Raw genomic sequence first — 15,730 nt, 5'->3', positions numbered from 1 at the left:
GCCCAATGGCCAGACAAATACATGGTCCCGTACACTTAGGAAGAGACGCTATGCTGAGAGTGTTTAGACAGACCTGGTACAACCCTAAGTTCAGAATAGCAGCCGAAGCAGTGTGCCAGCGTTGTGTGACTTGTCAGCAGTTGAATGTAGGGAAAAAGACACCAGTTGCACTGAGCCACATTGGGAGGTCAGGGGGTCCCTTCAACCGCATGCAGTTGGATTTTATCGAACTGCCAAGGTGCAACCGCCTCCGTTATATTCTGGTGGTTGTTTGCGTATTCTCCAGATGGGTTGAGGCATACCCTACACGTAGGTGCGACACCCTCACAGTAGCCAAGTTATTGCTTAGGGAGCTCATCCCGCGCTTCGGGGTGCCGGCCTCTTTGGAATCAGATAGGGGAACGCATTTCAACAGCGAGCTTGTGAAGATGATTTGTGCGGCTTTGAACATAGATCAGAAATTGCATTGCAGTTATCGACCAGAGGCCTCAGGAATTGTGGAGCAGATAAATGGCACTATCAAGGCCAGAATTGCAAAAGTGTGTTCATCAACATCCTTGAGTTGGCCTGACGCTTTGCCATTGGTCCTTATGAGCCTCCGTAGTACCCCAGATAGAAGAACGGGGCTGTCTCCCCATGAGGTGTTGATGGGGAGAGCAATGAGGTTGCCTTCTGTCCCAACTGCTGCACTGATTAACATCACAGATGATATGATCCTGGACTATTGTAAGGGGCTGTCTGACGCCATTCATTCTGTGTCCCTTCAGGTGCAGGCTGCCGAGGTTCCATCGTGCCAGGGCCCGTGTCATGACCTGTACCCTGGGGACTGGGTCCTGGTGAAAAAACACGTGAGAAGAAGCTGCCTGGATGTTCGTTGGCGTGGGCCCTTCCAGATCATCCTGATCACGAACACGGCTTTGAAGGTGGGAGGCCTGCCCAATTGGATCCACGCGTCACACACGCGGAGGGTTCCAGCACCTCTGGAAGAAACAGCTCCTCTCTCGGATAGACGTCCAGCTGCGGACCGAGAAGCCATAGAGGGGGCCAGCCAAGCTGTAGAGGTGCCAGCGGAAGCAGGGAACGAGTCTGACCAAGCTGAGGACGGTCAGTACAACAGCGAAACAGACGACGCTACTGAAGGAGAAAGTAGCTGGGAGTACGAGTCAGACACTGACAGGTCTGACAGAGAGCGTGAGCCGACAAGAAGGAGAAGGAGTAGAAGGGTACGTGGAGAAGCTGATTGGCCGCAAAGAAGGAGCTCTAGTCTGAGGTCAACTCCAGAGAGAACCCTTCCTCCGATATCAGAGGACTCAGACCCGGAAGAAGGTGCTCAGGGCGCTGAAGCACCGGACTTGAGAAGGTCAAGAAGAGTGCGTGTGCCTAGTAGAAGATACTCCACCCCTGAGTGGACATATCTGGCGACAAATGTCTTTGAAACCGGAGACAGGGAGGATCCGAGCGGTGGTGGTGTCCAGTTCTGAGCCCATCGTCACAGTGGAAATACGACTGTTAGTACCCGGAGTCGAACAAGAAGGGTCACTAACTTTCATGCTCCCCAGACCTCCCCGCCTCAGCAAGTTAAAGCACATGTTTCTCACAGAATTGCAATTCCCCGATTTTGGTACAAGGATAACAGACCATGAAGAGCACAATCTTCGTTTGGAAATATTGAACTTTGCTGTCGAAGCTGCAGGCACAAGCCTGATAGTAGATGCTTAAAAGACTTTGTAAATAAGCGAGAAGAAAAGAAGATTACCTAGCGCCCAGGAAGCAGAGAATCTTAGGGACCTTCCCTTGAGTTGATGGAGAAGGGCTAGGGTTGTCTGTATTGAACTGTTAAAGGACTTTTTGCGAAGAAGGTTGTCAGCTTCCAGTTGTGTGGTTCTAAGGACAAAAGGAGTAAAAGAGACTGTAAAGGAACGAAAAGAAAAGAACTTTGTGCTGTGATACGAGAGAGCCATACTGTCTGACGAAATGGAAGCCGGCACCCAGAACCGCAGAGCTAAATGTATAATAGGCACACTAATAGTAGGAGTGATAATATTAATAGCTTTAGTAGTAACCGTTTCTTATGTAAAGGGAAGTGAGGAAGAGGCAAAGGTAACCGATGTGAAATCTGTAGGGACGCTTACACCCACCGTTGCTGGTGAGAAAGGGGAAAACACTCAAGAGAAAGCGTTATTAGCTGCAGAAGCCCGCAGGTTACACGTAGATGAGTCCCAAGGCGACTTTAGGTCAAATGCTTATGCTAAACTTTTATTTGAATACGTGGACGCCATGGAGGTTAAGGACTGCTATGTCTGCATGCAGTTGCCGGCGTCTGTAGATGAAGGCATTCGATATCATCACCTCCCGCTGACATATGGCATTACATGTAGCTTGTTGCTTAGTATATTTTATGGGAGAGATAGTTTTGAATACTATTTCTCCAATTACGATGCAGTGTTACCAGAAGTCCCAAATTATAAACAGATGAATAAATGGGACTACTGGAAGAGTGAAGACAGGTTGGCAAAGTTTTTCATTCCTTGGATTACCTTAGATACTTCACATGCCCGCAGAAATAACCTGACTTGCAAGGTGTCAGAAGTCGAGAAGAAGTTCATAGGGCAGGTGGATGATCGAAATAGGAGACAAAAGATTTTGAAAAAATCAGGACAATGGAAAACAGATTGGACCGAGGAAGAGAAGGCACACAAGAGAAAGGGTAGTAGTGGTCCAATAGCTTTAGATAGAACGCAGAGAGGAAAGTTATGTCTTCATAGAGCCAAAACGTATTATGAAAATGTATACGTGGGAGAAGTTAGCTGTGAACATGCTTTCAATCTAGAATACTACACTAAGGACTTCCTGAAGGGAATGCAAGTGATTCCAAATGTGTATTTTGTATGTGGAAGAAATGCCTACGTGAGGCTACCTGACAATTGGTATGGATCATGTTATTTGGCAATTATCTTCCCCAAAATATATCATGCCCAAGACTTAGAGATCATCGAGGGCAAGACATCATCGAGAGGAAGGAGAGATATAGGAAATGCAGAAATGGTTGGAGATGTCTTTGGAGCTGTGTTCCCTCTTTTGGGACTAATCCTGAATGATGTTAAAATTAGACGACTGGCAACAGTCGTAGACAGGTTGTCTGCCAGCACTGCTCAGTCCTTAATGCTGGTAGAAGGAGAGATGCAATCGATAAGGGCCATGGTTCTCCAGAACCGTCTTGCATTAGACGTCCTATTAGCAAAAGAGGGCGGAGTCTGTAAGGCTTTGAAGGTTCAGGAATGTTGCACTTACATTCCAGACAATTCGAAGCCCCTTGAGAAAGTTATTAGGAACATAACTGATATTCACAAGGAGATCGAAGACCTGAGTAGAGAAAATGTCTGGGAAAAGGTGGGCCATGGAATGAGTGAAGCTGGAGGTTGGCTCACCACCTTAGGCAAAAGCTTTGTGTGGTATATACTGAAACCTATCATCATAATATTGATCTGTGGGATCATATTGTGGGGATTGGTGAGGGTATTCAAATGGTACAGAGCAAGAAGGTCAGAGAGGGCTCAGAGAGAACAGCTGCAGAGATTGGCTGCCATACAAGATAGTCAGTACAGGAGTCTGAGGGCTCTGGAAACGCAGAAACGAGTTATGCTAGCAATCACTGCAGTTTAAATGTTAATGATGACCCCGAGAGGTCATCAAAGGGGGGAACTGAGAGAGCGCAAACTGACCTAAATGTATAAGTACACCACACTTACACGTAGTAAGCACAAGTCATGAAGAGAAATGCCATGAGTGCTGATAGTACCTACATCTATATTCTGAAATGTGTAGTTAATGTAGAGATTTAAGTAGAAGTGGAACTAATGCAGAAATGTGTGAAACTATATGACTTTATTAGACGTGATTATTCCTGAATCCATGTCGTGTAGCTGCTAAAATGTAAGATGGCATACGGTTAAACGTAGAACGTGGTAGGCCTCAGGGCCAGAGATGGAAGGGATGGGGAAGGTGGTTCATTTCACGACATGGATTGCACTAATGTTTTAGTAATAACGTTAATGGGCCATGATTTATAGATGTGTTTACCGAATAATAGAATAAGAGTACTAACATGCTATTAATTAATGAAGGAGTTGGATGCTATAATCATTATGAGAAATGCTGTAGGCCTGAAATGTTTTAGCCATTGATTTATACGTACTGGTCTGGGCCGAGAAATGTTGCAAACTTTTGTTGGAAGTCTATGAGAATTGGGATCTTGGCTGCAGGTGTCTGTCTGCAAGAGAAAGGGGAGATCCAATTATAAATGGAATGAATAGAGGTTTGTTCAGGAGACGGCCCAGACATGGAGGAGGGTTCCGGAATGTTTTAAGGGGTATCAGCGGGCCGGAGAAGAGTCTGAGAAGCAAGGTCAACTCTAACGCACGAGGCCTCATCATGGAAAAAGCCAGAAGCTACACCACGTGAGGGGCGTCCCACGAGGGGCGTCCCAAATGCTGTTGTGTATTTTGTATTAGGGATAGCACCCCTGGGTGGAGTTAGAGCAGATGCCTGAGGACCCTTTAGAGAGCGGATGGGTAGGCAGAGAGGGGTCATGACTGGAGAACTATAGGTTTTCACCAAGAGACTGAGAGTGGGTGACTTCCCTTGGGGGTCATTCACCGCTGACACCTTTTGTTAGGTTGAGACCTGGTTAAGTAGGGATACCATCTAGAGCAGGGTAGGGACAGCCTAACTTGTGTTTTCCCTCCAACTTAAATGACGGAGAGATCTCAGTATGTGTCAATGCTGATAGCTTTATTATTCTTAGAACTTGTACTCGTAGTTTCCGTTGCTCGTCTGAGGGCTTTCAGAGAGCACATGTATGTAGTTGGGCCTGTGTATCTTGTGAATCTCATTCTGAGATGCCTGTACTTGCAGCTGATCTTAACCTTATAATAAACCTTTGAAAGCTAGAAGTTGTTTGTGATCTTTTGGAGCGGAGTCCTTTATTGGGTGAACTAACTTGGTAAGAGATGCACTTTCTTCCCTCAATGACAGGCAACAAAGGTTCAGTCGACCAGATCGGGGTTTTAGATCAATAGAGATAAGGTATCGATCAAAATCTCGCCCTTCCAATTCCACAGGCATTCTCGTCCTTTAGTGTTTAACTTTAGCCTCTTAAAGGTGTAGCACTTAGCCCTGGATATCTAGATGTTTTTCATTTTCATTTGGTGTTCCTCAAATCTGAGAAGAACTTGATGCATGATTTACGCTATCTTTAATTCAAAAGCTAAAATCACCCCTTGTATTCTAATTCCTTCACCACTGATTAATCAAAATTATTTTAATTTTCCAAGGGCACTTGGACAAGATTTTCTTTGACTCTCAACAATTTGAAGTTTAGTGAGAGAGTTTGATCTGCACGGACATCTTCTGTAATGTCTTTACTAACCATTTCTTCTACATGATTACATATGATGGAGCCTTCCCATTGTGGCCCACCTTAGCTAATGGTTTAAATAAATGTCACAATCACCTTGCTTGAGAGAGCCATGATTTCCGAGGACATATGCCTTTAGGTATTCTCTTTAGTCTCTCTTTCTTTCTGTTCGTGGTGCCCGAATCACCAGAATTCACTGTAGGTGGGTTTTTACTTATTTCATCATATTCTGGTTATCCGTGTTCTAGGGATGACCTGACAGTGGGTCAACAAAATCTTTTTCTGCGCTGGCTTCTTTATGGTTTGCTTCTTCCAAAAACATGATTAGCTCTCATATTATCATACTTAGGCCTAAATACGAGTTTGGCGGTCCGCCCGCCCAAACACTGTTGCTGTGTTCTCTAGAACACCACAGTGCCAGCGGTCTTCTGACCGCTGTATTACGTACATATACGTATGGCTGCGGGGACCTTGTGGCAGCTCCCTCCCCTGTACTGCCCTATGGCAGCTGCTTTTCCACAACTGCAATTCCGGCGATCTGCGGTGTGCTGGAGGTATCAAAGGTTTAGCCGCCGTCTTTCCAAATGCGATCTGCCCAGCTCCAAATACGTCGGTCGACCACCAAGCTCTTGATGGTTGGACTGTGACCAAGAGTATGGCGGTTCATGGACCACCAAACTCGTAATAATGCCTTTAGCGGAGTCTTGATACTTCTTTCTATCACCTTCTATGGACTGCTTGTGAACTGTTCAAGTCTGAGACCTCTACAGAGAGACTTTTATTCTTGTCCAACTGAGATGATGCCTATATTTTGTTATTCCTCATTTTAGGAGCTGGCTCCTTAAATGTAGCTTCCTATATACAGCTATCACGTGCACAAGAGTAGAACGTATGTTAGCAGATTCTCTCCCTTTCACATATTACATCACTTCAAGGACCTTATCACGGTTATAGTTACATTTTTCTAGTTCAGCTTCCTCCCATTTCCATGTGCGGGTTTTTAATTTTAAGATTGATGATGGCCTAAAGCCTAAGTGTTAGAAATGGGGATTCTGGTTGACTATTGTATGCATCTAAGCCAGATAGAACCCACCACTCTTGTTAGGGTAAGAGAATTACATACCTAGGATAACCCCTGCTCACCCTTATGGTATCTTGGTAGAGCAGTCAGGCTTATCTCAGAGGCAATGTGTAAAGCTTTTGCGAAACACACTCACACACTAGCAACACACAAGGCACACAACAAAAAGTAACTCAACACAAGGTTATATAAAAATATCCTTTGTATTATATATAAAAACACAATAGACCACAAACACATAAATCACTTTGCCAAATAGACAATTGTCATGAATTCACGTAGATCATAAACCATTTAGCCAACCAGGCAATTGCCATAACATTACATTCAGTGGAATGAAGTAAATACTAATACTTTGCACATGTTACATAAACACCCTACACCAACATTGTACGGTTATGTGATGTTACAACGCATGCCATTACATCGCATGGCGTTGCAACGCAAAACTTTACCCAGACTTTCTGTCTGGGGAGTGCTGGAAGTTGAAATAGATTAATTTTCTATTCCAACTCCAGTGTGTTTAACAGTAGGGAATGTGTTGGTGTTAAATCAACACCTTCTATCCACTGCTGCACACCTTTTGCGTTGCAACAGCATGCAATGTAATGGCATGCGTTGTAACAGTTGCGTTGAAAAGGCTGTTTCCCACATTGTACATATGAAGGCAACTTCCTGAGGTAATAATCGGTTTCCTGATACTGGCAGACCAAATTACATATCATAATCTCAGGGTACGAGCTGCATTAGTAGATCCCAGAAACAACACCTGGATCACCCATGTGGGGCCAACATATGCATACCATGATAACCAACACAAAGGGGGGCACCTGCACTCTTATTGTAAGGTATCTGATGCTCTTGTTCCCTTCACTTAGGCTCCTGGGCCACCTGACCACCTACAGCAGGCAATGGGATACTTAGCTCCAAGCAGCAACGAGCTCTTGAGTGCCACTGAATTACAGCCCCTTGGGACCGAGAAAAACAGTGTGGCAGGTGGGCAGCGAAGAAACAAAAGGTACCTCTGCCCAGGACTGGGTGAACACTGTGGCACTTGTGGGCCCTCTAGGCCACTTAGAGCTGTGCCAGGGAGAACGCCTCCGTTGGGGCAAAGGCTTCTGCTCTAGCACCCCCGGGCTCTTTTTCTTCTACCCCCAGTGCAGTGCAAAGCATCTGTCAGGGCAGAGCCTTCTGCCCTACACCCTACTACCATGGCTGCATGCAACCACGTGGTGCAGCCGCTCTGACTTGGCCAGGGAGCACCCGCTTTACTGAACCTTCCATGCTGCAGTGCCAGGACGAGGCCTCCCGGTGGCCATGGGACAAGGAGCAAAGTTTCAGTTGGCTCCGCTGTTTTCACCCAGGCCGGGCCCCGCCCACCAACTGACATCAACTTGTGCCCCAGCAATGCAGAGGAATTCCTGGACTGGGATTCTTTGCTGCTTGTGCGGCGTTTGACAGCCTGTCGGCCACGTAGCAGAGCCCGGGCAGCTGATAAACAGGAAAAGATGCAGGAACATGACCAGAAGAGGGAGAGAGCTTCTTCCAACTCAGCTCTCCCCTCCTGTTGCTCAGGTACCCAGAGGAAAGTGCAGCGCTCCACACACTACAGGGCATCCAGAAGAGCTCCTTTCTGGTTTTGTCACAGAGGGAGCCCATTCCTTGGGCGACAGAATTCAAAGCGCGCACCATGTGCTATTAGCGAAAAAGGGAAGGCTGCACTACCCTGTCCCTGGAGAACAACTGGGGGGGCACAAAAAGGGAACCAACAGCCGACCAGCACAACAGGGCCATTGGAAATAAAGTGGCAGACCTCTCATGGCCTCACAGGTCAGCAAGAAGCGATGTAGTCCAATGGCGGCTCCTCCTGGCAGCAACACAGTTCCTTCTGGCAAGGTGCAGTTTGTAATGTCAGCAGCATCTGGTTACAAGCCCCATGCAGTGTCCCAACATATGGGGTCACACCCCCTGTATTTATACTCCAAAAGTAATTATTCTGGGGCCACTTCAAACACTGTTTAGGAATGCACAACACCCCTATTCAATCCCAAGCCCTGGTTACAGACACACTACAGGGGGGCGAAGAAAGCATTGTAAAAGTCAGGCACAGCCCTATTCATGTGGAGGTGCAACTCCTCCCACAACTCTTAATGCAGACCAGGCCTTATCAGGTGCAAAGGAAACTCCTCCCACCCCTCAAAAATGCAGCCAAGGTCTAGTTAGCCAAGCGGTGAGTCACCCAGGAAAGGCAGGACACACCTCAATCCCGTGGGACTGTCTAGAGTGAATGCACAACCCCTTCTCCTGTCAGTCTAAACCGGATGATGAATACACAATCAGGCAGGACACAAGCAGTCATAAGCACACAGAAATGCTCACTTCTAAAAGTGGGAAGGGTATGCCCAGACGTGGGTCCCTTGCTTACTACACCACTGGAGTCAAGCTATCCTGGCTGAAGACGGCTGATAGCCAGAAACCGGTTCTAGGATGCTTGATTCCGGTCCAGAGAAGACATGGCTTGGCAGTTCGGGCTGGACTGTTCCCATGAGGCACAGGGTCAAGACTGATTTGCATATGGCCATGTCTGAACTGGGGTGGCTTGGTGAGCAAAACAACAATGGATTAAACCCGGATCTGTGACTGGGGGTGAATGTTTTGCCATTGTGCAACATTCCGCCCATCATCTTGTTTGTTTTGCTGTTCACCGTATGTGGGAAGGGTATGCCCAGACGTGGGTCCCTTGCTCACTACGCCACTGGAGTCAAGCTATCCTGGCTGAAGACGGCTGATAGCCGGAAACCGGTCCTAGGATGCTTGATTCCGGTCCAGGGAAGACATGGCTTGGCAGTTCGGGCTGGACTGTTCCCATGAGCCACAGGGTCAAGGCCATGTCTGACCTGGGGTGGCTTGGTGAGCAAAATAACAATGGATTAAACCTAGATTTGTGACTGGGGGTGAATGTTTTGCCATTGTGCAACATTCTGTCCATCATCTTATTTGTTTCACTTCTAAAAGTGGCATTTCTAAAATATTAATACCAAATCAACTTTACCCAATAAGAAGGATTTGTTACTACTATTCCAAACATAGCCACGCTACCCCTTTCATATCAGAAATTACCACTGAAACACACATCTGCGAATTCCCAAAGCAAACCTATGAGAGGAGCAGCCTCAAGCAGTGAGAAACCAAATAGGCTGTTTGTCACTACCAGGACATGCCATACAGTTAAGTCACATGTCGTACCTTTTACCTACACAACACCCTGCCCATAGGGATGCCTAGGGCTTATCTTAGGGGTAACCTATATGTTGTTAAAGGGGAGTTTCAGACATGGCAAACACTTTAAGTGCCATATAACTGCAGCAGTAAACTGCGCAGGCAGGCCCTGCAGCGGCAGAGGCCTGAGACAGGTTTGAAAGGCTGCTTTGGTGGGTGGCATAAGCAGTACTGAAGGTCCACTGGTAGTATTTAATTTACAGGCCCTGGGTAAATGACATACCACTGTACAAGAAGCTTACAGGTAAATTAAATATGTCAAATAGGTGTAGCCCAATCTTACCAAGTTTACAAGAGAGAGCACATGCACTTTACCACTGATTAGCACTGGGAAAGTGCCCAGAGTCCTAAAATCAACAAAAACAGGTCCGGAAAAATACGAGGAAGGTGACACATTTGGGGATAACCCTGCAAAATGGGCCAGTTCCAACACTAAGTTTCCAGCATTACCCCCTCTCAGGCTCTTACAATTCAGGTTAGGTCATGAACGTTATGCCTTCTCTCTGTCTCTTCTCTAACCCTGGTTGATTAAACAAAGTCTTCTACTCTACGGGACTGTGTTAAACTCCTAATAATGTAGCTTGATGCAGTGCTTAGGAACGATAATTTCGCTCTTGCATGAGATTAAAGAATACCTTCTCTGGTTGCTCACACATAATGAAAACGGATTTACTCAGCAAACAGTCTGTTCACTACCATATTCAACTCAACGGCTTCCGTGTGACTCTCATGCTTTAATTCCCAACACATTTATAATTATTTACACTCAAAACACCACTCTTCATGTGAATCCCCACAGTAACATTCAAATTCAGCGACGTTTGAAAAATATTTCTTTGTTTGCTTTCATTGCAGCCACACTTTTGGACATGTGGACCTTAACTTGATTTATCAGTTTTTAACTTCTTTTCTCATATCCGTAGAATGAAACCTCCAGATTCCCTACATAATCACTCTACTACAATGACAATAATGCAACACTGTCTCAATAGACTCTACAGAGTCATACCACAGCATTAGTTCTTCAAGATCATTCTCCTACATCGCACCCAATACATGGAATGACCTCCCTCAACACATCAGAGCCTCCTCCTCTCTTCTTGAGTTCCACAAGAAGCTGAAGACCTGGCTCTTTGTATAAGCATCTTGGGGACCACACACCTACACACTTGCCCAAGCGCCTGGATACCCTTTTGGGTAAATAGTGCGCTATACAAATCAGTATAACATAATAACAGCAGACCAATGTGAACTTAAGGGCGCACATAAACTCCCAAGAGCACTTCCTCAGCTTCCCTCTACCTCTCCCTCATTCTTCATCCAGACAGATTTCTAGGAAGACCCCCATACATGTGTAGTAGAGCAAGAGAAAATGTGCCACAAGAGCCCCCCAAGGCTGCAGTCTTCTGCTGACAGCCACAACAAACCTCATCACTTCCCTCATGAATGCTGAATCTAAGGAGGACTTAAAATCCTAGACCTCGCCTATTTTCAAACACAGGAGGATTAGCAGCCATGTTGTTCATGCAGGCGTCACCTTCCATGTCTGCTTCTCTGTCATTAACTAGATATGTGCCAGGGCAAATGTATTTGTGAGCAAGGGTTCAAGAAATAGACATTTTGTAAATCAGTGTACCGACACACAGATAAAACCACCCACCGTCCCTCCTCTCTTATATCCGTCCTCTCTTCTAGAAAGCAGATATGAGAAATATTACAGGACAACGGGGAAGTGCTATTGAACACATTTGTTTAATCTCTTAAATACTGCACTTAATTGAAATACTGATGTGTCTGATCGGTATACAACCTTTACAACGAATCTTTTACCACGCACTACCATTACAACGCATTCACTACAACGCAAACCATTACAACGCATTGCGCTGGGGGGCGCTCTAGGATAGGGAATAAGTTTAATTTACTATCCAACACCTTCCCTAGTGTCCACGGGGACTGAAGTTGGAATAGTAAATTAAACTATTCACTATGCAGCACCCCAAAGCGCTATGCGTTGTAATGGTATGCGTTGTAAAAACCGCGTTGTAATGGTATGCGTGGTAAAAGTATGCGTTGTAACGTCATATATCCTTCTGATCAATTATTCTGGACTTTCCAGTTCTTGAGTGAACAGCGTAACTTCAGAAGAGGTGGGCTTTTTTCTGTATATATCTTAATTTTTACATCTGAAGGGGTGTGACACATTTTGTGGCTCGAACTGACGTGTATTAAGTTGGAGAGCACGTACTTTGGATATAGTATTCACTTACATTTCTGAAATAGAATAATACATTTTGTGTTTCTGCCAACAGGTTGAACAAGATTACAAACGTGTGTTACAAGGTTTCAAGACATTTCACAGGATCATCACTTTTAATTACTTTGGGTAGGGTCTAAATAATTACGTCTCATCCTCACTTTTGGGTCTTTAATATAAAGGGTATGAATTTTTAGTGCATCATCATTATCATAATATTGAGCAGTGTTCCATTCATAGCTTAGGGATAAATATTTCATTTTCGTTTACAAATAAACTCCTACTTCCATGCCTGGACGTTCATTACATTGTATACAGAGCTTCTTAAAAAACTTTCGCAAAAACCCTGTCTTACTAGGACTTATTAAACAGACTGTTATTCTCACCTCCTTCTTAGAACACAGTTGTAAAATCCTGACCAGCTACTTTCCTTCACTTTCTGATTCGTAACTGCTTTCAGCCTTCTCTCCCAACCAACCACAGCCCTGTGTGCCATTCTCGATAATGGCACTTTTCAAACATAGCCGAATTCTGCTCTAGAAACATCAGGCTCAATACACAGAACTAACTTAAGACACAATCCTAAACTTACTACCATTTTGGTATTCACAGAAGGCACTTATTCATTTTGGTATTCACAGAAGGCACTTATTCATTTTGGTATTCACAGAAGGCACTTACTCATTTTGGTATTCACAGAAGACACTTACTCATTGTTGAGTAAGTGCCTTCTGTGAATACCAAAATGAGTAAGTGCACTTACTCATTTAGAGGCACTTACTCATGTGAGTACCAAAATGAGTAAGTGCCTTCTGTGAATACCAAAATGGTAGTAAGTTTAGGATTTTGTCTTAAGTTAGTTCTGTGAATCGGGCCCACTGTCTCTGACCTCTGACTAACGTTTAAAGAATGCTAGTCAAATGAATGCATCAATTCGACCTGACTGCACGAATGTGCTTGTGTGTACGTCTGTCTGTGCTTTTGAATCGAACTGTGCATAAACAAATTAGAGAAAATAAAGAAAACTCCTTACAAGAATTTTAACCGCGGGAGATTTGAAAATGCTCCATTTTCAATGTGCAGCAAATGTTTTGTGTTCCGGATTAGTCTATAAAACAGAGAAAAAAGATAATATCAACCTGTTATGTGAAAATAAACACATGTTTTTACTTCTGACTTTACCATTTGAATTGATTTTTAGCATGCACGTGCTGACAAACAATAATGCAAATGCAAATTCATGCAAAACATGATACTCGTCCGTAAAGTATAATTGATGCAAATGTACGGGTGAGTATGGGAGATCACTGGGTGATGAAATATCGGATTGGTTATTCCTTGAATAAAATGCAGAAAATCGTAGTTTACACATATAAGTCCCATTCTAATCCAAACGTCCCTTACATTTAAGATATGAAATAAAATGACACTCATTTAAATAACATTGTTTTCACGTCTGTTTCTTGAACTGAACAAATCCTTCTATGCCAATTGCAGCTTCATTTGTATAATAGGTACAGAGCATGAGCATTGGTCATGCGGGCCAACGTTTCAATCGAATTACAGTACTGTTCTGCACCTGATTGATTTCGGTCACTTGTTGAGGAACATACAGATCTATTTCATGAAATGACTGATGCTTCTTTTTGTTTCTTACAGAGCCCGCAACTCGGAGGAACACTACGGGGGAGGACTGCAACATCCATCATCCCCAGCAAGCAGGTCGTGTTTAAAAGTAAAGCGCTGAACCGCGGCGAGGGACGTGTCCGGGCCAAGGGCGGGCCCATGCATGCCCGTCGGAGCCCGGAAGAGGCTGGACTGGGGCCCCCCACCCCACTCTAACGTCCATAGAGGCTCCAGAGAAGATCAAAGGTAAAAGTGTTGGCCTCCTGATCCTCACACCCCCCCATTCTCTGCTTCCCCCATTCACCGCCCATCTGATCATACTGAAAGTAAAAGTCAAGATGAGCAAACGAGAGGGCCAAATTGTTCGTGGGGGTGCAAGCATAGTGGGGATACGTGACTCTTTTTTAACAAGGGCACATCAGTCCTGGCACACGAAATAGAGATAACGGAACAGTGATTATCGCTGGAGCCCCCTAATTATAAAAGAAAATCCTTGGGGGGGGCTGTTGTCAAATCGAAACTCAAATTACTCGCCACTAAGAGACATGGTTACGCAAGAAGCCATCAGCATAGCACCCACACCTCAGGATATGGACTTCATTGGCACCTCACAAAGAGTTTCTTCAAGGGTGGCTGCAATGAAAGGACTCCCGAAGAGTAATACTGCTACCAGGTAAGGAGAAAAAGGGCGGGGGTGTGCAAAGACCTAAGCCTCAAAAGCCCTGAGACTTAATAACAGGGTGGGGAATGAAACATCAGGAACAACCCAACAGGAACCAGCGGACGGTGGGATAGGAGAGATAGGAGACACTGTCTCCTGCTCCTTGATGACTGAACCTATGCAGCAGAGATTGGAAACATTGGTTTACACAATGCTAAATCCTATGGCACGAAAACTAAATCAGATAGAGGAGAAATTAACTGCCCTAGAACCGCACACTAAGGAGAATTTTCATGCGCTGGAGGTAGCTCTAAAAAAATTGTACACAAGTGACTGTAAAATCAATCCTCCAGGACAAGCCTGGAGTTAGAACTGGTAGCAGCCCAGTGACACTAAACATAACCCCGGGTTTGACAAAGAGGGCACAACAGGCTAGCGACAATCGGGAAGTAACAACTTCGAATGTAGCTCCACCTATAGCCAGCCATCCAGCCCCCTGTAACGCAAGTTCTTCCACTGAAAAAAATTCAACAGAAGTGGTTGATATAACAAGGCAGGAAAGGGAACATTTTAATACACTCCCTAGAGGCCAAAATAGCACATCGCTAGGGTGGGGCAAACACGATAGCTTGGCGAAAGAAAGAAGTTCTGTGGTGATGAACCAGGCGAATGAGGTACAGATTTCACATGTACCCCCAGCAGCGGCACTTTGGCCTTAGTGTTAGGGAATGTTCCCCCATTACGGGAGGGACAAACAGAATTACCTACACAAATAATGTCTAAATCTCTTCACTGGCTAACCCAAAATTTGGATATGGTAGGGCTACAGGCAGGAATATTGCAAACCAGCTAATCATGGCAAGAAGAGTATCATGGGTGGGCCCAGCTAGAAAACAATTGGCAGGTGATTGTGTGGTTGTAAATTTTAAAAGTGAATTTGTTGTTGGTTATATCCTGGAGTACTTGGGTAATGCTTACATGGGAAACACACACATTACTGCCCTACCACTGGGATTTTTCTATAGACCACCCACATTATTAAGACCCGTGGAGTACTCACAAACTAAGGAAAGATCAATAGAGAGTCAACCCTGGGGAAATACCGGGACCACGGACTGGAGGTCTGAGAATAGATATGCCCCCTGTCTGATCTTGATGCTTGTGACTGTTTACTGTCAGTATGCACAAGCACACAGAAGATCACAAAAAGGCAACTCTCCCAAACCCCGGTAAACACGGAGAGCTCACAGCTACCCATACCTCAGCTACTTAGTTATCATCTACAAGTTACACAGCAGGATAAATATAGAAATGTATGGAAAATAGCCTCATGGAATGTGGCTGGCATCACCCACAAACTGACTGATACCAATTGGTTTAGTCATGGCACGATCAAGAAATAGTATGCTT

The 15,730-nt window shown here is 45.0% G+C and overlaps 1 protein-coding gene across 1 annotated transcript in view; it reads right to left on the bottom strand.

The window, feature by feature from the left end:
* Positions 1 to 15,730, bottom strand: part of LHCGR (luteinizing hormone/choriogonadotropin receptor) — a 1,044,354-nt gene that overhangs the window by 436,695 nt on the left and 591,929 nt on the right. The window contains exon 4 of the mRNA XM_086925446.1: positions 13,067 to 13,141. Within this exon, the coding sequence (XP_086781572.1) occupies positions 13,067 to 13,141 (75 nt within the window). The remainder of the gene's footprint in view (positions 1 to 13,066; positions 13,142 to 15,730) is intronic.

The sequence above is a fragment of the Lissotriton vulgaris genome, chromosome 6, assembly GCF_964263255.1.
Source record: "Lissotriton vulgaris chromosome 6, aLisVul1.2, whole genome shotgun sequence".
NCBI lineage: Eukaryota > Metazoa > Chordata > Amphibia > Caudata > Salamandridae > Lissotriton > Lissotriton vulgaris.
The sequence above is the reverse complement of the archived record's forward strand: the minus strand, read 5'-3'. Positions and strand labels throughout refer to the sequence as shown.